This window comes from Terrapene carolina, unplaced genomic scaffold (genome assembly GCF_002925995.2).
Source record: "Terrapene carolina triunguis isolate 2854851 unplaced genomic scaffold, T_m_triunguis-2.0 Scaffold139, whole genome shotgun sequence".
Lineage (NCBI taxonomy): Eukaryota > Metazoa > Chordata > Testudines > Emydidae > Terrapene > Terrapene triunguis.
In genome coordinates, this window is record NW_020664490.1 from 5,041,905 (window position 1) to 5,068,995 (window position 27,091).

Here is a 27,091-nt window from a genome sequence, read left to right on the forward strand (position 1 = left end):
TTTGAAGATCTATTTTGACCATTCAAAATTATCCATTTAAAATGTTGGTGGTACTTTTTCAGTAAGCGTACATGTCTACGCTACATCCTAGGAGTGGGATTCCCATCCCCTGTACACATGGGCAGCGGCAGCACAGGCTAGCCGCTCCAAGTATGTACCCACAGGGTTACAGTGGATTTGTACTCTGGGCAGCTACAGTGTTGCCACTGCCCATGCTACAGCAGCTACACTACTATTTTTAGCATGCTAGCTCAGATGTGAGCTAGCAACAGTGTGTACACTAGCTGGGAATCCACTTCTAGTTCGTACTGTAGATGTAGCCTTAAAGTAGAATGAAATTGAGGTACGTTGGTCAATTCTTCATTTCAAAATACATTCACTTAAATTTTACATACTATCCTTAAAGTTAAAGTTGGCAGCATTTTGTTTGTTCATTGATACTATAATTTTTGCTTTTAGGTCAGCATGATGGTCCTCTGCCCCGGCAGCATGCTGGGTTACTACCAGAGTCTCTTATTTGGGCATATATTGTGCAGCTCAGCTCTGCATTGAGGACCATTCATACAGCAGGATTAGCATGTCGAGTTATGGATCCAACAAAGATTCTAGTAACGGGCAAAACAAGGTAATGGAAAACAGCCTTTTCAAATTAGATTGTTGACTATTAAGATCTGTGTGCAATGATAGCTTTTAATTACATACCTCTGCCAGATATGGGGAAACAATTTAATAATTTGATTTAAATGTTTTATGTTGGCCCAAGATTAATGAAGTGGTAAAGGTTTGATGCTAGAAATCAAGTTCTACTAAATTAAGTTTAGAAGGATTTACATCTTGCCTTCTGAAAACATCCAGTAAGCAGCATGCATGTTTGTGGATCTATCCACTTAAGTTCTTACCTAGAAAGCTTTTAGCAGCAGCCGCATGTTATTTTAATAAAAAATTCTTAGTAAGCTAATTGGCAGCAGGAGAGCTTAGATTACTTTTTTTAAATCTTACCCTGTATTTTATATGATAAATGTCAGAAAAAAACTAATCCTCAAAGATAAAATCTTACCAAATCTCTTCCCTATTTCCTGTTTGTTTCAAAGGTTACGAGTGAATTGTGTTGGAGTCTTTGATGTTTTAACATTTGATAACAGTCAGAATAATCCACTGGCACTAATGGCTCAGTTTCAGGTAGGATGATAATGCCATGCTTGCTTTATAATAGGTTGATTACTGTTAGATAATATGTGCCAGGAACACCTCTTAATTCCATTTGAAACCTTAATTTTTATTAAGGCATAGACACTTTACATTTGTAGGCTTCAGTGTATATATATTTTTAACAATCTTTGGTATTGGCATATGTTTTTCTCCCTAAGCTGTGTAAATTTATTTGTGATTTGTATATATGAGCTGTCATTTTGTTACTGTTGAAACTTCAGAAATAAGCTAGCACTTGTATATTGACAGTAAGCAAAGCATAGGTCAGCTTACTTTGCAAAACCACAAAAATCAGAATTGGTTGGAATTGAGATTCCTTTTTAAAAGGAGGAAAAATCTTTTAAATTTAGTATGAAAACTTGAGTGAATACTGGAAAACAAATTTAGGATGTGATGTGCACACAAAGCTACTGCAGAATTGGGCGCATGTGTCATGTAGGGTTTTAATAGAAAATGAGGTCAATGAACGATTAATGGGTCCGTTGTACTTTTGTTTCTGCTTTCCATTTTCATGCTGTTATAGCCGGAATAGTTCAAAAGTAAGTGTGTGTACACTAAGGGCAAGATAGCTTAAAAAAAAAAGATTTTTAAAAATTTGTACTTGCACTCCGTCTCCTCTCCTCCCCCCATCTTTAAATGTGCTCACTTCATCAGGATTTAAACAAGTATGACTTCTCCCACAACCCCATTTCCAACATTTTTACACTCCACATACTTCCTGGATTAGGAAGACTCCCTTTAGAGTCAATGAGTGCTACACCATAATTATTTGGAGGACTTCTTTCCCTAACTCCCCCTTGGGGCTAATTACTCTGTCTTCAGAGCATTTTCATCTCCTGCCAGCATTGGGAGTGTAAGACCACAGTAGGGGAGTGTAAGACCACAGTAGGGAATTAGTCTTAGCTTATTTTCATTAAACAAGCTTAGTCAGTGAGAGAATTGCTTATTTATACATACATAGTAATAAATGGGAAGTTTGAATAAGCTGGTTTCTGCCTTGCTAAAACTCAAAACTACTTCTGAGAAATGTAGCAGCTTTTTGTTAGTGATAGAGTAAACAGCTCTCAGTGTACATTAACTTGTTTCTTATTTCTTCTTAGCTGGATATCTCCTGTTGTGTGTTCTTTGTAATCACTTAGTAGAAAAGAAATGGCTAATAAAATCCATTATCTATTCAGTCCTTTTTATTGCGACTCTATAGCTTTTCTTCCAAAAACCTTGTCTGGTCGACCTACCACACATAAGCACTGCTTTCAACTTACGACTAATTGCTCAGTAGCCTGAGGATGTTAGTAGGCAAGAGTTGCCTGACTGGCATTTCTTTTAGACCCTTGTTAACATCAAGCTGCTCCTACTGTATTGCTGATCCAGAAAAGTACTGTTAGGTGTTTAGTGCAGGAGATGATGTAAATAGAGGCAGTCTATTACAGCTTGTCTCTTTGCACCCCTTCTGCCGCACTTTGCATCTTCAGAGCACCAAGACTGAGTTTCCATCTTGAACTTTACTAAAAGATGCGTTTTATTTTCACTCTTCTGATCAGGTGAGGTGGTAAAGTCTCCATTTGCCTGCCCCCCAACAACAATTTGGGGATACAACACAAATGAGAGAAGTGTTGTTGGCAATTTTGTTTAGGATTCCCAGTCACCCCCTACCTCTCATTCCCTCCAACAAAGAAAATTATAGAATGGCCACTTCCTTTCCTTCTCCCTCTCCCCCCTGAACTCCACTGGGACACTTGTGTCTCTTAAAAATGTAAAAAGTTACCTGTTGGCTTACTGCCCAGCCAATATGCTTTTCTTATTGCTCACTTCAGTGGCTGAAGGTTTTTTTTTTTTTGTGTAACTTTCTGGCTACATCCTGTTGTGCACACAGATAAGAAAGAGAGAAAGGAGGATAGAGACGGAAACAGAGGTCTGAGAAAGGAATTAATTATTTTTATGGTCTATTTTTCTTAGTCCTTTTTAGTCTTTCAGACACATGAATAGAGTGTGGTACACATTATTAAGTTACAAGTTAAAAATGTAGGCGATTGATAAGGGAAACTAAAAGAATCAAATATTTTGATTATGAATAGGAATAAAGAAGACACTAAGGATTTTTTTTTAATATATTAGGAACAAAAAAACTTAAGTCCGGTCCATTGCTAGATTTGAATAGGGATATAGAAAGCGTAGAAATGTTCAATAGACATTTCTATTCTGGAATTGGAGCAAAGCAGGAGGATGTATTCATCCCATATGGTGATGTAACCATCCCATATGATGTGGATGGAATCAAAAGTTTATCATCTGTAACCAAGGAGGATGCGATGCAGCCATCTGCTCAAATAAAATATATTCAAATCAACAGGCCCAAGTCAATTAGTTCTTTTAAGACTCATATAAGTTAAGAATTATCTGAACCACTAATGTTAACTTTTTAACAAGTCTTAGAAAAGTAGGAAAACTCCAAAGAATTGGAGAACTGCCAGTGTAGTTCTAATATTTAAAAAGGATGAAAGGGGTGACCCAGGGAATATAGACTAGTTAGCTGGGCAAAATAATGGAAAGGTTTAATTTGGGATTCTATTTTTAGCCTCTAATTCTTTGTTGAAGACCAATGCCTGTCAACTTGTTTTCATGAAAGGTTGGTCTTGTCAAACAAATCCATCACCTTTATTTATTTATTTATTTATTTATTTATTTATTTATTATTTCATTTAATTTATTTATTTTATAAAATTATGAGCCTGGTAGATAAAAGCAGTTCTTTTGATATAATATACTTGGATTTCTCCAGGGAAAATCCCTGGTCTTTAGGCACAGCCCATCCTGCGAGGCAGTTATGTCTCTGAATGATGGACACACGAGGTACCTGTTCTGTCTTGGTGAGTGGCATGTTCCAGAGCACCATGAAATTTGTAGGTCCTTCTCAAAGCAGACCCAGCACTCGAGAGGTGCATCTGAAGTTAAGTGAGACCTGTCTCCAAACCATGATCTCATGGGTCTAGCCCTTGGAAGTCCAGAGGGTTTCTAAGTCCTCCCTGCTCTCCACATTCAGACTGCCTGAAGACCATCCCAAACTGCTACCCTCCTCATCTGGGAAGTATAAAGATAGGTTGGGCTCTGACCACAGCTTTTCTAAGGAAAAGAGGGGGAAAATCGCTTTCCCCAGATCTAACTCTGAGGCCTTGTAAAATCATCAGGCTGTCAAAGGTGCCTCAAAAATTAGAAAAAGCTAAGAACTGGAGTTGGTACCAGCAGAATGGAACCACACACATTAGAAGCACTGACAGGTGCCTTTGCAATCATTTTAGCCTTCTCAGAACCAAGCAAATCAGAGAGGCCACTGGCAACCTCGGCACCAGGTAGAAGCCCTACCCCAGTACCAGCCGTTCTAGAGCTTCCTGCATTGGATCCATCATTGTCACCTCTGTGCTGACTGGCAGGCATATCACTAGGACCAGTGCGCTCATGCCTTTTGAAACCACACTCACCTCTGATGCCTACCAGATTCCTGGACTCCGCAGCCTTGTTCCTCCTACCCTGGAGCCATGTGCCCTTTACACCTATGGGTCAAGCACTCCCCGTTCTGGAACATTCTTCCCTTTTGTCCTCTGACTCGTAGGGAGGTCACTCGGCCAGGTATCAAGACTCTGTGGTATTAGCTTCACTCAAGAGCTAAAGACCACCATATCCATGATCATTGCCTGAACCCAGTACCGATCCAGCCCGGTACCATTCAAACAGGGTATGTAGGGTATGTGTAGACCTTGGGGTCCTCAGTATTATCTGATACCAACTTCCCCACTTCACTCAGGGCACAGTCAGTCACCTTTATGCCACCATGTGGATTCGCCCCCACCATGTTCCTCGCAATGGACTCGGAAGCAGACTGCTCATGTAAGGTTACCGCTGAGGAACAGACAGCACCAGCATGACCCCGTGTTTGCCAGACATCTTGGCATCAGACCTGTCGGCTTCTTCCCCTGAAGATCATAAACTGTTTCAGGACCTCATGAGACTGGTGGCAATATCCTTAAATATCCCCACTGAGAAGGCGGTAGGACATACCACAAAAGCTTCTCTGTATTTTATGCTCATCAGTACTGGGACATATAGCGATCTCTATCAATAAGGGGCTATTGGAACCTGCAAAAGCCTTTGACAGACATGCCTCATTGGCACCAACATCCAAATGAGTAGATGATGGTACCAGCTCCTGGTTACCAGGTATGAACAACTTTATTCCTACCCGGTACTGGATCTCTGGTGGTTACAGCAGCCAACAAAAGAACTCGTCAGGGCCTCCAGAAATTGACCCCAAAAGTCAAGAAGCCAAGCCTATTGAAGTATTGGGCCGAAGTCCTATTCTACTTCGAGCCTCCAGATGAGGATCTGAAATGATCAGGAAGTATTCGCAAACTATGACCATATGAACTATTGTGTTCTAAAGTGTGACAGGCTTCCTCAGGACTTGACACTGTCCTCAGCCAGAATGGTCTGAAAGACTTATGGTGACCAGAACTGTTCTGCAGGCTGCCTTGGATATGACACATTCAACTTCCAGAGCAAAGTCAACCCTTTTTGCAATTCAGACCACCTGATCTCTAGGGGCACAGATCGTGGTTCTTAAGGAGGAAACATTCTGGTCACATCTTGGTCACATCTCCCTGCACTGGCCAGAGAGCACATTTGACTCGGTGCCTGAGGACAGGATACCAGTTACTTTGTGTTCTCTGCCCTCTCTTCCATTCGACAACAGTCTGGCTCACTTCCAACAGACCTGGTCCAACATCACCTGAGACCATTTGTTTTGGAGGTGGTCCAGAGAGGCTATGCTATCCAATTCCTCTCCCACGAGATCCTGCTTCAACAAGAAGTTCAGTCTCTTCTGCCTCTGGGTGCTATAGAAGTGACCCCTCAGCACAGGGGCAAGGGATTCTATTCAAGGTATTTCTTACACCCAACAAGTCAGGGTTGGGTTCTAGACTTCAGAGCTCTCAAGACCTATATCAAGAAGCTCGCACTCAAGCTGGTCTCCCTCGCATCCATCATTCCTTCCCTGGACCAGAAAAACTGGTATGCTGCCCTCAACCTCAAGGATGTGTACTTCCATACTGCAATTCATCTGGCTCACAAGAACTTGCTAAGGTTTGTGTTAAACCACAAACATTATTGATACCAAGTCTTGCCCTTCAGGCTTTCTACAGTGCCCTGCGTTTTCACCAATTGCCTCGTGGTGGTAGCAATTCATCTGAGGAGGACTGCCATCCAAGTCTTTCCATCCTTGATCAGGGGCTGGCTGGCCTGGGTCCACTCACAATCTCAGGTAAACAAACACGAAAAAATCTACGATTAAATTCCATCCAACCTTCGGAGCCAGGCTCAGTGTGGACACAGTGACTGTCTACTTGCTGTCCAACAGGTTTTGGCCTATGCAAGACTTTGGCTCCCACCTCCTGTCTCCACCCACTCATATGGATAAGGATCTGCCTCCAGCTGCTGGGTCTCATGGCAGCATCTACATTTGTTATTCTATACGCATGGCTCTTGTTCCAGTCATTTCAAACATGGTTTTACCGAGCTTGCATTCCAAAAAGACGCCACCTAGACAAACTGATGCTTCTCTCCCTGACAAACCTCCAGTTTCTGGATTGGTGAAAGGACCAGTGTAATGTATGAGGGGCGTTCCATTCAGCTCGCTCCCACCCACCCAGACACCCGCCCTCAGATTATCACTACCAATGCTTGATGCTTGGATGGGCCACACACATGGGCAAACCTTATGGTTTGAGGTCTGTGGTCTACTACAGAAAGGGCTTTGTTTATCAGTGGTTTAGAATTCAGGGCTGTGTACAGAGCACGTATAGCCCTTCCTTCCAGACATTCATGACTGCTCAAGTTTGGAAACATGGCAGCTGTCTTTTATCTGAACAAACAAGGAGGGGCCAGATCCCTGACCTTATACAAAGAGGTCACTCAGCTCTGGGATTTTGCCATTCAGCACATTACCTTGTCAGCAATCTATTTCTGGGGGCTGATAACATGAGGACAGATATCACGGAAGACTCTGTTCAGGCTGACTAACAGTGGTCACTCCAGAAGGATGTTCTTCAGGACATCTTTTGCCTTTGGGGGACTCCCCACACAGATCTCTTTGTGACTGCAGAGAACAAGTGTCCTCATTTTTGTTCATGAGGAGGACACATCCAGGCAGAGGCCTTCCTCCTCCCCTGACTATTGTATGCATTCCTTTCCATCCTTCTGCTGCTTCTAAAGACTTCATGGAAGATCAAACAAGAGAAATCCAGGGTTACCCTAATAGCCCTACTGAGGCCCAGGCAAACATGGTTCAAGGACCTCCACAACCTCACCGTTATCCCCAGTTCCCCTATCCTAGATCGCCAACCTTCTAGTCTGCAATGGGGTCGCTGTCTTGCATCAGAACCAGTACTCCCTCCACCTGATGATGTGGATGCTTGCTGGTTGATACCAGTGGAGTTGGCCTGCTTGCAGGAAGTCCTGAGCATCCCTATTAATAGCAGGAAGATTGCACTAGATCCCACTACCTCTCTAAATGGACTGGTTTACCAGTTGGGCCTTATGACATCAGACTTTTCCTATGCACTCTGGAATACAAGAGATTCTGACTACCCTGTACATCTGAAGAACTCTGGTCCCTCACTGTGCTCACTCCAGGTTCACCTTGCAGCCGTTTCTGCAGTCCACCTCCCTGTTGACCAGTTTTCTCCCACCTTATGATAAAAAAAGTTTAAGGGTATTTTGAAGATATTCCTGTTGATCAGAGATCAACCCCAACTTTGGATCTCCAATTTGGCCTTTTCAAAGTTTATGGACACCCACTCAACTAATGGCTGTATGCACTTTATGCACTACCTTTCAATGATAATGGCCTTCCTCTTGACAATTACATCTGCTAGGAGAGTTGGAAAACTGCAGACATTGATGGGAGGGGCACCTTGTACCATCAGTCATAAGGACAAAGTCTTTGAGACTGCATCCCAGATTTCTTCTCGAGGTAGTGTCTGAATTCCACATTAATGAAACCATCCACTTACCTGTATTCTTCCCCAAGTCTCACATGGGCAAATGGGAGCAGAGGCTGTGTGCTCTAAACGTATGCAGAGGGATTTTATTCTGCCTGGACAGAACAAAATTCTTCCAAAAATCGCCTGGGTTTTTTCTTGTCTGTGCAGAGGTTCAAAGGACAAACCATCTCTACACAGAGAATTTCTAAGTGGATCGTTCAATACGTTGGGCTACTATAGTTGGTAGTATGATCTAACAGGTGCATGGCCAGCTCACCAGAGCTCGGTCCATCTCTGTGACTTGTTTAGCACACCTTCCTATTTGGAACATTTTACAGAGCAGCAACTTGGTCATCCATCCATTCACAAAACATTATGCACTAGTACAAGCAGGCAGGGGGGTGATACAAGCCTTAGAAGATCTGTCTTGAAATCCATTTTTACAGAGACTCCTTGTAACAGCCCTTGTAGGGGCTACTGCTATGGAGCCCACCTGACATACAATATATATGTGGGCTATCACTTGAAGAAAGCGATGACTTACCAGTATGGTAATGGATGTTCTTTGAGATGTGTAGTTCATATCATATTTCACATCCCACCTGCCATCCCTGCTACTTCAGAGTCCTGATGTCAGATAGTGGCGAAGGAACTGGGCTCAGTGGGGTGACTCCCCTCTTATGCCCTTGTAAGACGCACAAGGATAGTGAGGGTGCATGTGGTGCCCCGTGAATGCTGCTGACTAGAAAGTCTCTGACGCATGCGCACTGGATGTGCATTCACCTAATGTGGAATATGTATCTGGACTACACATCTCGAAGAATATCGGTTTCTGTACAGATCAGTAACAACGTAATCCTTTTTGTTTGTATAAGTCAGTCCTTTTCTCCAGGTTGTTTAAGGTATACTAATGCTCACTGTGTCTTGTAAAGCTAATGTGTTCTGTCTGGAGATTCTCCATTTAATTATTTAGAAGTGTCCTCAGTTCAGACTGATAGGTCACTGAAACCTGCCAACAACTTCTTAATCAGCTGTAATGCAATGAATAAAACATATACCTGAGGGTCCCCCATAAGTCATATAAAGCATTGCCTTGTCTTCATTTACTATTTTATGTGTGTGGTACTTCTGTCATATGAAGAATTCTGTTTGATGCTACTTTTCATCAAGGTGTTAAGTGACAGCATATATACGATTAGAACCTGCACAGAATAAAATGCCACTCTCTTACACTAACCTCACCTACCTGTCCTGTTCAGTAGTTTCAGGCATTAGGCCCATAGCCTCTCTCACGGGAAATTACTCAAAGATTAAAAGGCTCAATGTTTTGCTGTTGCAAACCTTTTTGGAAAGAATCCATATTTTTTGGCAACTGAGATCGAGATGGTTTCACATGATTGATTAGGGTTAATCAACCTTGCATTATTCTATTGTAAGTGTCAGATATTCTGACAGTGGATGGTTTGGGTTATGAGATTATTGTATTTGCACCTCCTTCTCTCTGAATGCCATAGCCTTGCTGTTTTACTACTTCATTTAAAAAAACATACTTTACCGGAGGATATTCTTGGTATAACAAATAATCCTTGATAAATCATCCAGTAAGTTATAGCTGGAAGACTTGTCCTATTTGTCACCAGTTCATTCACTCTGCTGGGGTGGGATGTGGAAGGGGGTGGATGGAGAAAAGAAAACTCCTTCTTTCAAAGCTTCTGATGGCCACAAGAAAGGATCTTTCCCTTCTCGAGATAGAATTCTGCCCTGGCACTCTCCCTTTGTTAAAATTTAAATTGCAAAATAGAAATAGGCAGTTGAATGTTAACTGTTAATAAAGATGCATGTAATTCCTACCAGTTGCTACTAATATAGACTTCTGTTTTGTGCACACTAAACATATCTTGAAAAATTCTATTGATAATGTTGGCTTTAAAAAGCATTTACTTTAGATACTCATTTAAAAAAACAAAACTATTGCAAGTACTTTTTAAAAGTGCCATAGTAAAGTTGTTTGTTTTTTCTATTAGCAAGCAGATCTGATCTCACTAGGAAAAGTTGTGTTGGCGTTGGCTTGCAATTCTTTGTCAGGAATTCAGAGAGAAAATTTGCAGAAAGCTATGGAACTGGTGACAATCAACTATTCCTCTGATCTGAAGAATCTGATTTTGTAAGTTCAGTATCATAGCATGGATTGAAGCATGTTTTTATTGCCGCTTTTTAAGTTGAAGGAAATTTGTTAATAGCAAAACATAAATGCAAGATAATATATAGCTGAAGGTACCAAATGAATAGCTCATATTTTCAGACACAAATAAGAGTTAAATTCTGTAGAGTGTCTTAAGATAATTTCAAATTAAAAATACAGCATTAAAAAGTGGTACTGAATTGTCTTCATAGTAGGTAAAAGGGGCCAACAAATACATTATTACCCTTGCTATAAAGTTGTCTCCGAATATATGTTCTACGGTATATGTAGTAAATATGAACTCCCATATTTCCTCAGTAAGTGGTGTTTAAGGTGTTCTGACCAAAATATCATAAAATCTTGTTTCAAGAGTCAGAGAAATAGCATATAAATAATTGGATTTGCATTAAGATCTTAACGTTTGTGTTCTACCTCTTTATACAAAGTATAGGCACACTTATTAGTTCCTGAAACTGTCCGTTTTTTTTATTAGTAGGGTTGCTGCCTTTCTGACCAGAGAGATAGGGTTTGGTTTTTTGTGTTCATAAATGTAGTCACTATTTTCCTCACCCACCCTTACAGTCAGAGAGAGAAAAAATGGGAGTATTTGTCCCCTGCTCCTCATTTGAAAAAAACATCACTTGAAAATTTACAGTCTGCATATATCTCCTACTTTTAATCCTGCCCTTTCTGGCATTGATCTACTTCTGCACTGCCATGTGAGTACTCTATAGCTTACTGAGTGCTTTCTCTCAATGATTGACTGGAAACACAGCATATAGGTAAGTTACAACAAGCATTTTCTCTGCTGCTTCACTACTGCTGCTTGACATTTATATAAGAAAAACACAGTGGCAGCTTCAGAGCCAGATGCATGTTTAGTGCTCAAAATAGCATCTGAAGCAGAAAATAGGATCTGGTTAAAACAATATGGTGGCATCTCTGTTTAAATGTGATGTGTTCAATTAATCTATTTGTTTTTTTTGGTAGGTATTTGCTGACTGACCAAAATAGGCTTCGCAGTGTAAATGATATCATGCCTATGATTGGTGCACGATTCTATACTCAACTGGATGCTGCTCAGATGAGAAACGATGTTATAGAGGAAGACCTTGCAAAGGTAAATCATTCCGTGGTAAAAGGTTGAACATAAGTATCCTACGGGGGGTAGATCTACAATCTATAAAGTTGAATCCTGTTCTTGTTGAGCTCTTGTTCAGTTTTGTCATTGACTTTTTGAGAACTAGAATTTAGTGCTAAATAAGAAATTCTAATGTTGAAATAAATACAATACCTCAATAACTCATGCCTTTTGGGACAACGAAAGCATTTGACTGACCTGGGTGCTGGCTGTGTAGTCTTAACAAGTCAGAGCTTGAGGTCTGCCTAATTGATTGTAAACCTAAAAGCCTGGTGGCCAGTTCTCTGAGAGGTGGTTAGTGCATGATAATGTGGGCTTTAGCTGAAGCACCCAGACTTCTGCTGAACCAACAGACTTAGGAGAAGCTAAGAGGCATTCTCTGTGCATTTCAATCCTTACCTTATAGAATGAAGATTCCCTTTCTGATTGAGTAGATATGATCTGCAGCACTTCAAAACATTTTCAATAGTTTGTATTAGAAATTGGCACAACTGCAAATACTACCCTTTGTTTGATTCCTCAGATTCAGATTCCATTACTCTTCTCCTTACCTCATATTAATTCCTTTTCAAACAAATGAAAAATAGTAGAGCTACTGGCTGTCACCCTCGCATCAACAAAATCAGTAGCTCATACTGTTCTACTTAGCAATACATGTCTTGATGGAATTTGATTGACTATCCGCTATACAGCTTCTAGGAGAAGTGTACATTCCTATTACTATATAATACTGCGATAGAGAGGGTTTAACTCTTCCTACTTTGATTACAAATCCCCAGCAAGATTCGGACCAAGATGCATGGTAGGAGGCTTTTGCATCTTCCCTGTCGTGTGACAAAACATGGACTAACTCAAATCTTCAGTCAAAGTGGGATATTAAGGTTTTAAGGCAGGGGTCTCAAACTCAAATGACCAGGAGGGCCACATGAGGAGTAGCTCATTGGCCCGAGGGCCACATCACTGACACCCCCTCCCCCCGCTGCCCCTGGCCCTGCCCCCACTCCACCCCTTCCCCAAAGTCCCCACCCCAACTCCGCCCCCTCCCTGCCCCCAGAGGGTGCAGGAGGAGTGTGGCAGGGGCTCAGGGCAGGGAGTGCAGGAGGTGTGCAGGGTGCAACAGAGGGCTCAGGGCAGGGAGTTGGGGTGAGGGGTGCAGGGTGCAGCAGGGGGTTGGGATGTGGGGTGCAGGCAGGGGACTCAGGGCAGGGGGTTGGGGTGCAGAAGGGGTGTGGGATGCAGCAGGGGATTGGGGTGCAGGCAGGGGGATCAGGGCAGGAAGTTGGGGGGTGGGGTGCAGGAGGGCTTCGGGCTCCAGCTCGGAGCCGCTTACCTAAAGCGGCTCCGGGGTGGCAGTGGCACACACCGGGGCCAGGGCAGGCTGCCGGCCCTGGCCCTGCGCCCACACCCGCTCCGCGAAGCAGCTGGAACCATGTCCCTGCGTCCCCTGGGGGAGGAGGGATGCAGGGCTCCGTGCGCTGCTTGCTGCTCCTCCAGGTACCTCCCCCGAAGCTCCCATTGGCTGCGGTTCCCTGTTCCCGGCCAATGGGAGCTGTGGGGGGGCGGTGCCTGGAAACCAGGGCAACACACGGAGCCCTCTACTCTCCCCCTACCCCCCGGCCGCAGGGGCGTGATGCCAGCCGCTTCAGGGAGCGGCGCGGGGCTCGAGGGGGGCAATCCCGCGGGTGTAGTTTGCCCACCCCTGGCCTGGAGGTAGGCCGGGGGGGGGCGCGCGGGCCGCAGGAAATAGCCTCATGGGCCGCATGTTTCAGAACCCTGTTTTAAGGGCTTAAATCACAACTTTATGTCCTGTTTCCCTTAATCCCACTGCCCATACTGAGATTTTTTTAAAGGAGACAGTATGGCCTAGTGGAAAGAGCATTGAACCAGGATTCAGGAGATCTGGGTTCTATTTCAGATCTATGAAATATGGGTACCTGCATGGCCCCTCAATATGCCAACATTTTTATGGCTGACTTAGAACAATGCTTCCTCCGCTCTCGTCCCCTAATGCCCCTACTCTACTTGCACTACATTGATGACATCTTCATCATCTGGACCCATGGGAAGGAGGGCCTTGAGGAATTCCACCAAGATTTAAATGATTTCCACCCTATCATCAACCTCAGCCTGTACCAGTCCACACAAGAGGTCCACTTCCTAGACACTACAGTGCTAATAAGCGATGGTCACATAAAAACCACCCTATACCAGAAACCTACTGACTGATGTACTTACCTACATGCCTTCAGCTTTCATCCAGACCACATCAGACGATCCATTGTCTACAGCCAAGCTCTAAGATACAACCGCATTTGCGCCAATCCCTCAGACAGAGACAAACACCTACAGAATCTCTATCAAGCGTTCTTAAAACTGCAATACTCACCTGGTGAAGTGAAGAAACAGATTGACAGAGCCAGAAGGGTACCGAGAAGTCACCTATTACAAGACAAGCCCAACAAAGAAAATAACAGAACGCCACTTGCCGTCACCTACAGCCCCCAACTAAAACCTCTCCAGCGCATCGTCAAGGATCTACAACCTATCCTAAAGGACGATCCCTCACTCTCACAGACCTTGGGAGACAGGCCAGTCCTTGCTTACAGACATCCTCCCAACCTGAAGCAAATACTCACCAGCAACTACATACCACACAACAAAACCACCAACCCAGGAACCAAACCCTACTATAAACCCCGGTGCCAACTCTGTCCACATATCTATTCAAGAGACACCATCATAGGACCTAACCACATCAGCCATACCATCCGCGGCTCGTTCACCTGCACATCTACCAATGTGATATATGCCATCATGTGCCAGCAATGCCCCTCTGCCATGTACATTGGCCAAACCGGACAGTCTCTACGCAAAAGAATAAATGGACACAAATCTGACATCAGGAATCATAACATTCAAAAACCAGTTGGAGAACACTTCAGTCTCTCTGGTCACTCAATAACAGACCTCAAAGTGGCAATTCTTCAACAAAAAAACTTCAAAAGCAGACTCCAACAAGAAACTGCAGAACTGGAATTAATTTGCAAACTGGACACCATCAAATTAGGCCTAAATAAAGACTGGGAGTTGTTGGGTCATTACAAAACCTAAACTTAATTTCTCCAATACTAATTTCTCCCTACTGTTACTCACACCTTCTTGTCAACTGTCAGTAATGGGCCTCTCTCTCACCACTTCAAAAGTTATTTTTCCTCCCTTGGTATCCTGCTGTCAATTGATTTATCTCGTTAGACTGATCTAACACTTGGTAAAGCACCCCCATCCTTTCATGTATTTATACCTGCTCCTGTATTTTTTACTTCATACATCTGATGAAGTGGGTTCTAGCCCACGAAAGCATATGCCCAAATAAATTCGTTAGTCTCTAAGGTGCCACAAGGACTCCTAGTGTGGGTTTTTTTTAATTATTATTATTCCTGGCTCTGTCACTGGCGTGCTGGGTGCTTCGGTTTCCTCATCTGTAAAATGGGAATAATAAAACTGACCACCTATGTAAAGCATTTTGAAATCTACAGATAAAAGGTGCTATGTAATCATTAGGCATTTTTTTTTTAATTTCTATATTTTGCATGCAAAACCTTGTAGCTGGACAAAGTAGGAGGCTGCACTGCCACTCCATAATCAGAGATTAATACAGTTACAGGAGCAATACAAACTGTTCCACAGTATTCTAGGAGACTGAGGAGTATAAATCTTTTCGTCCCTTTTCTTCTTGTCTTTCAAATCAAGCTGTCTCACTAATGTATTACAGTATGATTTCATTTCCAAATTTAGGACCCAGTTCTGCCAACCTTACTCATGTTGAGTAGTAAATTACTTCAGGAGTAAGCCTACTGAAATCAGTGGCACTGTGTGTGGAGTAAGCTGCTACGCCACATGAGTGTGGATGGCAGTAACTGGGTCTTGAGATGCTTAATAATGGCATATTATTAGAATCTTTTATCCTTCTGGAAGCCTGATTTGAAAAGCTTCTACTTAAATAAAATATGCATGTATCCACAATGTATTGTAAACTAGGATACAGTCAGAACATTTTTTTTCTCTCACTCTCTGTGGGGATGGAAAGCAGTGTGTGAAATGGATTATCAGCTATATATGTAATAAAAAAAAAAAATTGCAGTGGTTCTATACTTTGTGTTGATTTTGTTGCTGTCTTTGAGATGGTGTTAGGATTTCAGCTACTTTAGTTATACACGTTTGTTTATAGCTTTCCTCTTGAACAGATGTGCTTTGTGTCTAAACTGATCTTGGATCTGATACTTATTAGGAATTTGGATTGCAATCTGATTTACCAGTCTTACCAAACACCTTTTACTCATGGTAAATGGTACTAATGGCCAGCAAAAAAAAAAAAAAAAAAAAAAAAAAAGTGTGAGAAGAAAACAAAACAATCTAAATTGAATGCCCAGATAACCAAGATAAAAGAGGAGGGGCATGAAGCAACTAGGAAATTTAGCATTTTCTTCTTCTGTGGTCCTGATGTCCAGACCTTGCTCCTGCTCCATCTTAAAACCCAGTATACTTTTTTTAAAGTAGCCACCCTATGGTATCCTATACCAATGGGGTAGCTGGAGTCTGCATCGGTGCATGGAGGCAATGAAGCTGATAGTCTAGCCCTTGCTGGGGTAGAAAGAAACATGGCCTGGGTGCTGGCCAGACTGGAGATTTGCAGGAAGAAAATGAAGTACAAAGATCAATAACACTATGACTTTGGGTATGCAGTGCCATGTGTCGATGAATCTATTTCTAGAAAATGTAAACCATCTTCATTGAAATTAATCTGATGGGTCTTTGCAATTTTGTTGTACAAGATCAGTTTTGCTGCATTGAGGCTTTTGCGTGCACCAGTGTCTTAAGTTTTGTGTTTCTTCCCAACTTTAAACTAATCATACATTTCTTGTGTTATAGGAGGTGCAGAATGGAAGGTTGTTTAGGCTTCTAGCAAAACTGGGAACAATCAATGAGAGACCAGAGTAAGGGATGCGATACTTTTTTTCATAGTACAGTCTCTAAAATCCAATTTATACTTCAAGATTTCTACCCTCACAGATATGATCTGAATAATCCTATCTCCAATTATGCCTCTGAAGAAGTGAGAAGTAAAGACACCTTGAGGCAATGAGTTAAAATTCTGATTAAAATAGCCTAACTTAAACAAAAGAGAAATATTCCTATCTTAACATATATATTTGTATTTCTTTACCATATATTTAGCATATATATTGTATTTGGGGTTTATTATGCTTGAGAGCACATATACAAGGCTATGGCTTACCTCAACACGTAATTATAGTAAAGTGTTTCAAAAGAGTTTGAATGGGCATAGTTTTGTGCTGATTATCTGTCAAATGCTAATATGAAACAACATACTTTTCACTGGCCTATTTTCAAAATCAGTTAATAGACTGTTAGGTAACTGCAGATTTGAGTTACAGTATAACTGGTTTTTAGCATTCGGCTGGTAACTTTGATGGTTTTCCTTCCAATCCCTTTTCTGCAGGCTTTTAGTAAACATTTAACTTCAGGTACTTTAGCTGAGCAACTCTGGATAAAGCTTCTTATATCTTTGTGATAGGAAGAAAATACTACTACTTGGTAGTAGGTTTGTTATGTAGCAGAGCTTAGATAGACAGTGTTTATTCCGAAGAGTTAATGAGCATATGCATCTCTTTAACTCTTGATTGCTAATGTCAAGCTTTGTTTTGCACCAGATTTCAGAAAGACCCAACTTGGTCAGAAACTGGAGACCGATATCTACTGAAGCTCTTTCGGGATCATCTTTTCCATCAGGTGACAGAAGCGGGCACTCCTTGGATTGACCTCAGTCACATTATCTCATGTCTTAACAAGGTAACCTGTATCTGTGTTCTTTCTTGAATGAAAGCTTCATCAAATCATTCTTTAATGTGATGTTCCACTGTTGAAAGAAAATGGATGCGTCACTCATATGCTAATTCTGTTGATTTAGCTGATATTTTTCTAATCGGGATGAGAACAGATTATCCAGTAAATTAGCATGTAACCTTCATGGATATTTTAAATAGAAGTACTAAATTGGGAATTAATTAAAGAGTGATGTACAGTGGCCCCTTTTTGTCATGCTAAAGGATAGCCTAAAGGGACCCTAAAAGTCCTGTAATCAACTAGGTATGATTCTCCTGGCACAAGCACAGTGGAAGACCACCATAAGGCTGTCTCCTGAAGATGCCCTCACACAACCTGCTGTTGGGGGTTTGCCAGGGAAGGGCAGGGCTGGGGGTGAAAGGGTTGTATCCAGAGGGGTGTCACAGCATGCAGTGCTGCACGGATTCCAAGACACCATGGCTTGTCTAAGTTATGCTAGAGTCCTTTCCAGCCCCCAGATAGCTCAGCAGTGGTAGGGTGCATAACTGGTTTAAAGAGGCTGCTTGCAGTATTCTAAGATTTTAGTTGCATCATTGGCAAAACTTTAGTTGAGCACTCCCATGAATGGCAGCTGAGGAAAATCTTTCTTATGCCATAAATGAAATAAAGAACATAAACTTACTTTTTCCCTGCAGCTTGTACTTCAACTTCGCAGATGTTTTACCAAACTTTAGCAATCCAAAACCACCTTTCTTTTCCAGAAAAGTTTGACCATACTCAGATCCTTAGATACTAGCAACTACTAGTTAACTTCAGCCAAAACTTCCACTAAATTATTGGTGTCTCTTCACCTATCTGGCCACTGGGTTACTCCCTTAATCTCCTTTTACTTTTAATTTCGTTTTATCAGTCCCTTTAAATCCTGATTTAAAGGGATTGATGAGGCTAAGTAAAGGAGATTAGGGGAATGTGTGCTAATGGCCAGGTGAAAATTAAAGGAATGTATGCTGATGCTCAAACAGGAGGTGAGGAGCTACAGCAATTTTGGGGGATGTAATTCTGTAAGTCAGGGGAAAGAATATATTGCAGAATATTGTGTGCTAGAAACTTCTGTGGCTTATCCTCAAAACAAATGGTTAGTTCTAGGGTTGTGGACCCATAATGCAAAGAATCACTATCTAGGGCTGAAGGACCTTAATACCTTGGCAGCAAAGGCACTCTAAAAAGCACTCTTAAACTTCAGAAAGCAGCATGTTGGAAAACAGATCCTAGTAAAATGGGGTATCTGTGCTTCATACTTCGCTCTTGAAATGTCCTTGTTAGATTCAAACTTATTCAAGTATCGTAAGTGGAAGGAACCTTTATATCCGAGTGCGACATTTTTGTGCACCTATTTACCTAAGGACCAGTGGAAGAAAGCCACATGTAGTGAGGTACATGGTCAATAGCATGGCTTTGTTTGTTGTTTATCAGCAGTGTTTCAAATCCAGTAGGATGACTCAAATTACACGTGTACAGCACTTATCTGAACAACAAATAGAAGATCATACATAGCATTTATAGTTAGTATTTTGTCCTCAAACTGTTTTTGGCAAATCAATCCTAATAACCCCCTCGGAGAAGTGTTGCGGGGTGGTGGTGGCAGTATTATACCCATTTTACAGGAATAGAAAACAAATCAGGCTCTCTGCATTAGTTTGCCTGAAGCCTCACACAACACTGAGGCTAGAATTTGGGAGGTTCTAGCTTTTATTGCTATGAGTTCAGACCAGTATGCTGCACCTTTCTTTCTTTCTACAAGATGTTTTCTTAGTCTTGCTCCTGCGAACACCCAATTAAACAAGAACTCGGTGGCTAACCTAGTTCTCCTTTTCCTCTATTCAATCAGGCAGAACAGTACATTTATCTGTTTCCATAGCATTCCTCACCATATTATCTAAAAATCTGCTAGTATTCCCATCATCCCCTGGGGTATGTTTCCAAAGTGTTGCGCTATATACCATAATACAGACAGTGAAGCCTGTCTTTGGACAAGAGAGTTTGAGGTACAAAACAAATGTTGAAGTCTCTTAAACTATTTTCAAAAGAAAGCAGCACCCATTGTACTTAGCAAAGAGTCTGCGAGTTACAAATCAATGAACACCTCTTGCAGTGTATATATTTTACAAAAAGTACACAATTTAAAGTTCCCCTGGAGATTTCTACACCACTTACTTTGATATTTCTACCAGCATTAGTGACACAAGTTGTGTGGAGGCCAGTTGAAGATTAGTTAATTTCCATGCTGCTTCAATGGTAGTTTAATCAGTCAGAAGAAAAACTTGAGATGTTTGTTGGGGAAAAAAAGTTTTTCTTCTGACAGCCTGTATTAACTGTCTGTCAGCGATCAGGATTAGATAATGTCTGCATTTTAGACTGAGAAAAAGGAGGATACCTTACAAAAAACTTGAGCCAGTTAATTTTGTTCCCACCTTCACTGGCCACTAGCCAGTTTGAATTTGGAAGTTAGTTTCAGCTGTTGCAGAGCACAGGAATAGGCAGCCAAAATTGCTCAGATGCTGATACTTCCCTGTAATTTTGTTTAAAATGCCAAAGATCATCCCTCCTTACTGGTCCATTTGATGAACCTGTCAGGTAACTTGCACAGAAATTCAGTGATGTGGCTCAGGCCTATATAGAGATTATCCCTCCCTAGCTTGCTTGGTTCTTTTAAGGGGGGCTGGTATTTCAGAAGGATTGGACCAAGTTCTCATCTTCTTCTGCAATGTTATTTTAACTGATAGTTCTTGACCATGAATCCGATTCAGGGTCAGATTTGAGTTTAAACATTTTCAAACCTGTGATTAGTCAACAGGCTGTATATGCTGAAAGAAAAGAACCTTGCCCTTTCTGTGAATCATACTCTCACAAGCTTGCTAAAAACCTGATTGTTTTTATGTTTAAGAAAATGATTGTATTGCCATTGCTTCACATTTTCTTTTGCATTCTTGTTACAGTTAGATGCTGGTGTGCCAGAAAAAATAAGCCTCATTTCCAGAGACGAGAAGAGTGTACTTGTGGTAACTTACAGCGATTTAAAACGCTGCTTTGAAAATACTTTTCAAGAACTAATTGCAGCCGCAAATGGTCAGTTGTAGTCTTTGCTGAAAGCATGCAGGACATTGCTGAGGAACTTAACCAATAGCAAATTGCACTACAGCTGAACTGTTGTTGTCATCTCATTTCATATTTGGGAAACAAACAGGAGATGAGCAAAGCTGCTTGCACTTCAGTCAGGTACACTGTTACTTGAAGGGAAGAATGTTTCATTTATCCTAGAGCTATGGCTGCCATAGGAGGCTTTATCTGTGAAGAATTTATTTTAGATTAAGGAACACATCAGGTGCATGATGTTCCTGCTTTTATTTTTTCCACTTGTATATGCACTAATTTTAATTTTTTTAAGACTTTTCTGATCTCTGATGTTTTGCCACATTGTATACTTATTAAGGGAAACTCTTTGCAAGGACATTTCTGGGATACATTTTTGTCACTGAGGATATTGCTCAATTTATTCATTTTGATATTATTTGCACCCAGAATAGCATAAAGGACCAGGGAAATAATTTCATAGAAATTGTGTTCTATAAATGAGAGTTTAGTTTGTAATCTCTGTAAAAGTGTGTTGTATGCGAGCTCTGTATGCCACCCACTGTTAGTTAACAAACCAACCAGAAGATGCATATTTAAAAAAAAAAAAATCAAGTATCAGTGAATTGACATGTATAAAATCCCCTCTCATTTAAGCCTTGTCTAAGCAAAGTGACAGAATAGCAACCTTTGAAACACCTATAATTTAAGGGGCATATCAAATTTGCTCTAAACACAACCAGCGCCTTTAAAAACTGTTTGTATGTTTTCCTGCTAGTCAGCTGCATTTACATTTATGCAATTTTTTTAACAGAATTTTTTTAAAGAAATTGTGTTAAATGCCTGAAGTTTCAGGAGTGTATTACTTTAGGTTATTTACAGTATAATTTTTGTATAAAGTTCTGTTCTTTGAACCACAGCTTTATTATGGTACTCTACACTGGATACAGAAACAAAGACACTGTTAAGAAGATTAACTAAACACAGCAGTTGTCTGGCATCAAGAGCTTTTGAAGTTTTACAACCTGAATCTGGAGGGATAATGATCTGCTGTGCCTTTGCAGTCACTGCTTAGCCCAAAGTAATATTACTTTTGATAATACTCAACACATGAATATTCCTGAAGTAATTCAGTCTGGAATTTTCCTCCTCAATTAACTTTCTAATATTTGGACATGCAGTTGTCTCCAAACTTGGGTATTCCTGGGATTTATAGTAAAAGATAAACACCTACACTTTGATATTGAAGACTGCCAAATATGTAGGAATTTCCTTTCGTAAAGCAGTAGTGAAGACTGTATCTATCCTTTCCCAGCACTGAATATTTTAATAGCACTGGGTGCTCACCATGAAGAAAATGTGGAAACTCAAAAGGTCAGGACAGACTCTAAGCACTTGCAACTGATGTTACTGACATCAATTTTAATAATTCTCAATATTTGTAGTTTTCAGAGAAGTTTTTAATATTTCTCTGTCCACTTTTATAAGCTTTAAAATGATTCTCCGCCTTGAGACTTGCATCAAGAAAAGCAACTCTCTTCACATCGAAAGCTTTGAAGACTAGGGACGTGCTTTACATATTTTAGAAAATGTGGTTGAGTCCGCATTTGGTAGCATCAGTTGTTGAGTTAAAAATCAATTATTGTTGCATTTGATCTGAATGAATTTTAAAAGTAACATAATGTTTAATATTCAAAGGATGACAATTGCCACAATATTGTTCTTTTTAATGTAAAAAGAACAGGAACTTTGAGAAGTGAACATGCAAAACAGTCTTTTATCATTAGCTCATGTATTTGAGGAAGAGCAGCTGTCTTTTATATGTTTTTTGACAAATCATATTGTAATTCTTTTGTACAAAAAAGAAGTACTTGTATACTAGAAGAAATATGAAATGCTTAATTTATAAGCGGGCTGAGGTTTTTTCCAGTATTGTTTTCTTTGAAAATGAAAGGGGATCATCTGTTCAGTTGTGGGGTTTGGGAACCTTTGGAACATTTAATTTGTGGACCAATATTTTGTGAAAGTTAAGGCAGGGGTAAAATAGGGCTTGAATTCTCATCCTTCCTAGACCAGCAAACCATCCTCTGTGAGACAAGTCTAGAATGCAAACTTACATGTATTTGCATAATGTCAGTTTGCTTCAGCCCCTAGTAACCTCAGGACTTGGTTTAAAAAATAAAAAAATAAAAAAAAAAAGTTGACAGCTAATAAGTTTTCATAAGTAACTAATGTCAGCCAGAAAACATTTGGTGTCAGGTAATACATAAAAGAAATAATTGTTGAGCTTTGTTTTCTATTTATTTCATTTGGTCCATATTTGGGAATGATTTGAACAATCTGAAGTTCTGCATGGGTGTTTTTTGGGGAGAGCCCTTCTAGCACATTTTAATTCCATTAAGAAGGTTGTCCTAAAGTTATAATCTCTTCCATTCCGAAGAAGAGCTGTATGTGTATAGTTAAAAAAACAAAAACCACCCAGGACATACCCTGCCATGTGGGAAATTGTGATCTTCCTATCTTTACAGCTAAAAGCACAGAAAGGACAACCTTTGAAATCATGTGATCTTGGTCATTTTAATTTTTGTACCTGTTTTTAAATTCTGTCTATGTATTTACTACACTGTAAATGTTTTGAGGGTACCTATGTATTTTTTTTTTTTTTTTTGGCCCTTGTTTCAGTAATTCAAATGTCAACAGCTTTCCCTAAAAAGCACCAGTATGTTAAGTTCTGTCATGATCCCAATATGTTACCCATCTTTAATCCTGTTTTCATTCTTCATATGTACAGCAGTATTTTTAATAAAGAATACCAGAAATAACGTAGCCTTCTTTTGAGCATGCTAAGTGCTGTAGTTGGGTAGTGCTTTTCACATCTTAAGTATTGGAAGTATATTGCATTCCATCATATTCCTTTTGTATTTCAGTCTGTAAATGACTCCAGCACAGGGTTGTAACAATCATGACTTGCAAACTGCATTTAATGTTTTTCACTTACAGTAAATCACATGGCCTACAATTTCTAGATACTGTTCACTAGACATAGTAATGTGCATTTCCTTAACTTCCAAGTCAAAGTAGTAGCTCCTTTTTGCTTGTATTAAATCAGGTCCACATTACTAGATTAGCCCTAATTCTGAGAAACTGTATTAAAAATACCTTTACGTCCATGTTTATTAAGCTCTCTTGTCCAATGACAATATGTATGTTAGCTTCTCTGAAAATTACACATGGGATAACTGACCTCTTTGATGCCCAGAATTATTTGTTCTGTATTGTTAACCAGCAAAAGTGACTTACTGGTGGGGTAAAGTCCTCTGTACCCATACCCCCCATGCCACATGTTTATGTAATTGTACAGTCATGAAAATTTTGTAAAATACATGTGAAATTGTCAATATCTTTGTTTTTTTTCCTTGCATAAACTTAATCTGGACTGTTGGTCCCTTAAATTGCATTATTGCTTTAGAAAGTTTATTTTGCATATATGACTAAAATAAAACTGCAGCAAGCTTGCTTGGTGCACTCTTCTCAAAAGTTCAGAAGGTAGGAAGCAGTTTTCTATATGGTAAACTTTCTAATTTACATTTAAGAACTGTGTTGAAGGACCACATATGCCTATAGGAGTACACCCATGTCTTGTCTGTTCCAGAATGCACATAGCAACACTGGTCAGTAACTTGCAGAATCCAGTCATGCAATAAGTTTTTTGGTAAAACTGGAGTAATACTTACATATATTTGTTATGCACCCATCCACAAATGTCACCTGGTGACAGTTTAAAGTGTGCTTTCAGTCTGAACTTGGATGGTTTGTTTTTGAAAAACTTTATTTTTTGTAACAACTAGAGCGGGGATCGGCAACCTTTGGCACATGGCCTGCCAGGGAAAGCCCCTGGCAGGCCAGGCCAGTTTGTTTACCTGCAGTGTCCGCAGGTTCGGCCGATCGCAGCTCCCACTGGCCGTGGTTCGCTGTCTCAGGCATTGGCTGCGGGAAGGGTGGCCAGCACATCCCTCAGCCCGCGCTGCTTCCTGCAGCCCCCATTGGCCGGGACAGCGAACCGCGGCCAGTGGGAGCTGCAATTGGCCGAACCTGTGGATGCGGCAAGTAAACAACCTGACCCGGCCCACCAGAGGCTTACCCTGGCGGGCCGCGGGCCGAAGGTTGTTGATCTCTGAACTAGAGCATGAATTTTTAAGTTAATGTGAAACAAAATCTAAAATCAGCTTTTTGACTGACTATCGTAATGCAGCAGTGCACCTTCTTCAGCATTTCTCATGTCTGAACACCAAGGAAAGGTGGCGAATATGTGGAATGTTTGTTTAGCGTACTTGGAAAATGAATGGTCATTAAGTAGCCCTCAGAATTACTCTGTCCATACTTGAGTTTGAATTAGAATTTTAAAAGGAACATAATGTGGAAATGAACAACTTTCATTTGAGAACCTGTTGTAGGTAGCCACAAATGCTTCAGTAATTTGTGCTACTGCTAGCATACATTAGTTATTATATTAGTATTCTACTTTAAATCCTTAATGCACAGTAGTAGGTACAAGACTTTTTATCCTCCAGATGTGGCCTCACCAGTGCCGAACAGAGGGGAATAATCACTTCCCTCGATCTGCTGGCAGTGCTCCTAGTAATGTAGCCCAATATGCCATTGGCCTTCTTGGCAACAAGGGCACACTGCTGACTCATATCCAGCTTCTCATTCACTAATCTCCAGGTCCTTTTCTGCAGAACTGCTGCTTAGCCAGTCGGTCCCCAGCCTCTAGTGGTGCATGGGATTCTTCCATCCTAAGTGCAGGACTCTGTACTTGTCCTTATTGAACCTCATCAGATTTCTTTTGGCCCAATCCTCCAATTTGTGTTGGTCACTCTGGACCCTATCCCTACCCTCCTGCATATCTACCTCCTTCCTCCCCCCCCCCCGCCACGTTCAGGGTCATCTGCAAACTTGCTGAGGGTGCAATCCATCCCATCCAGATCATTAATAAAGATGTTGAACACAACCGGCCCCAGGATCAACCCTTGGGGCACTCCGCTTGATACCAACTGCCAACTAGACATCGAGCTGTTGATCGCTACCCGTTGAGCCCGACAATCTAGCCAGCTTTCTATCCACCTTATAATCCATTCATCCAGCCCATACTTTTTAAACTATTTTTAACCATACTATTTACCCCTTTGGAGCCCCTAAAATTTAATAAACAACTGGATGGAAAAAGAGAACAACACTGCTAGGGTCATATGATTATATAACTAGTGCTGTGCCCTTGTTCCTCCCCACTAAAAACTAGATTGTCTCCAGTGGCCTTCCACCTAGAGGCCTAGCTAGTCTAAACGTTAGCAGTAAGAACCAGTGAACGAACTGAGAAATATTCAAGATGGAATGAATTTAGCATTTTGATTTCTATACTTTAATCTTGTTTTTTATTCAGACAGTATTATCCTCAGTGTGTGGCCTTTAAGGATGTAGTGAGCATATTTCGCTTCAAATTAAATCATATTGTGGCCAAATTAAACTGTTTTATTGGATGTGGGAGGAGGAAGTAAAATAGAAGATAGTAAATACACACCACTCCCCTGCACTATTACTACTTTCCATGTGTATAAGAACATTTTATGACTTTACTGCTGATAAATGTGAAGTTCTTGGGCTAGCCAGGTGTAACAAGAACAGTAGTACACAGCCTATTTCCTTCAGTTCAGTACTAGTCTGTTTTCATAAATTTGTTCAGAAGTACTGACATGCTGCATTAGACCACTTAGCCAATCTAGTCCAGTATTCTGTTACTAACAGTGGCTAGTACCAGCTGCTTCAAAGGAAGGCACAAGAAACCCTGCAGTAGGCTGTCAAGGGAAAACCCTGTCCCTGAGGGAAGGTTTCTTGCTAACCCCCGTTAGTTAGAAGTTTGTTTAAGCCTTGAAGCATGAGGGTTTGTATCCTTTCCAAAACTCTAATTTAAAGGGTGAAAAAGCTATTCTTGTATTCCATCTAAATGTCCAATCTGTTTCTGCATCCTGCTAAACTGTAGCCTCAATCTCCTGTTCCCTTCTCTATGGCAAACACGCATTGTCTTTTCAATCTTTTTTCATATGAAATTGTTTCATGTACTTAATTATTCTTGGAACCCAGCACTGAACCAACCACCTGTTTCTTCATGGGTTTTTTGTTTTCTTTTTTGAGTGGGTGACCAGAACTGAACACAGTATTCCAGGTGAGGTTGTTACTGATTTATATAATAGCATTTTCCATATTCTCCAGCCTATTCCTTATGCATAAGTTTCCTTTTTGCCCTCAGGCTGCATATTGATAACTGGTCTCAATTGAGCTGTCCACAATACCTAGGTCTCTTTCCTGAGCTGATAGCTAATTTAGCATAGTAAGGTGTGTGAATAGCCCAAATTATTGCCTCCAATATGCATTTGCCAACACTGAACTTAATATTCATTGTAATGCCCATTCACTAAACTTGATTAGATCCCTCTGCAGTGCTTCGCTCTTCTCCCAGCTTGAGCAAACACATGCAAG

At 40.9% G+C, this 27,091-nt stretch overlaps 1 protein-coding gene across 3 annotated transcripts in view; it reads left to right on the top strand.

Moving 5' to 3' along the window:
- The window catches only part of LOC112124089 (poly(A) specific ribonuclease subunit PAN3), a 115,460-nt gene extending 91,472 nt beyond the window's left edge, over positions 1-23,988 (top strand). For 2 of the 3 annotated variants that reach the window (XM_026653447.1, XM_026653448.1), the window contains exons 13-19: positions 460-625; positions 1,092-1,179; positions 10,265-10,404; positions 11,413-11,542; positions 16,493-16,557; positions 17,296-17,434; positions 20,425-23,988. In XM_026653447.1, coding sequence (XP_026509232.1) covers positions 460-625; positions 1,092-1,179; positions 10,265-10,404; positions 11,413-11,542; positions 16,493-16,557; positions 17,296-17,434; positions 20,425-20,565 — 869 coding nt within the window. In that variant the 3' untranslated portion in view covers positions 20,566-23,988. The remainder of the gene's footprint in view (positions 1-459; positions 626-1,091; positions 1,180-10,264; positions 10,405-11,412; positions 11,543-16,492; positions 16,558-17,295; positions 17,435-20,424) is intronic. The other variant, XM_026653449.1, reaches the window with a different exon arrangement.
- Positions 23,989-27,091: the final 3,103 nt, after the last annotated feature.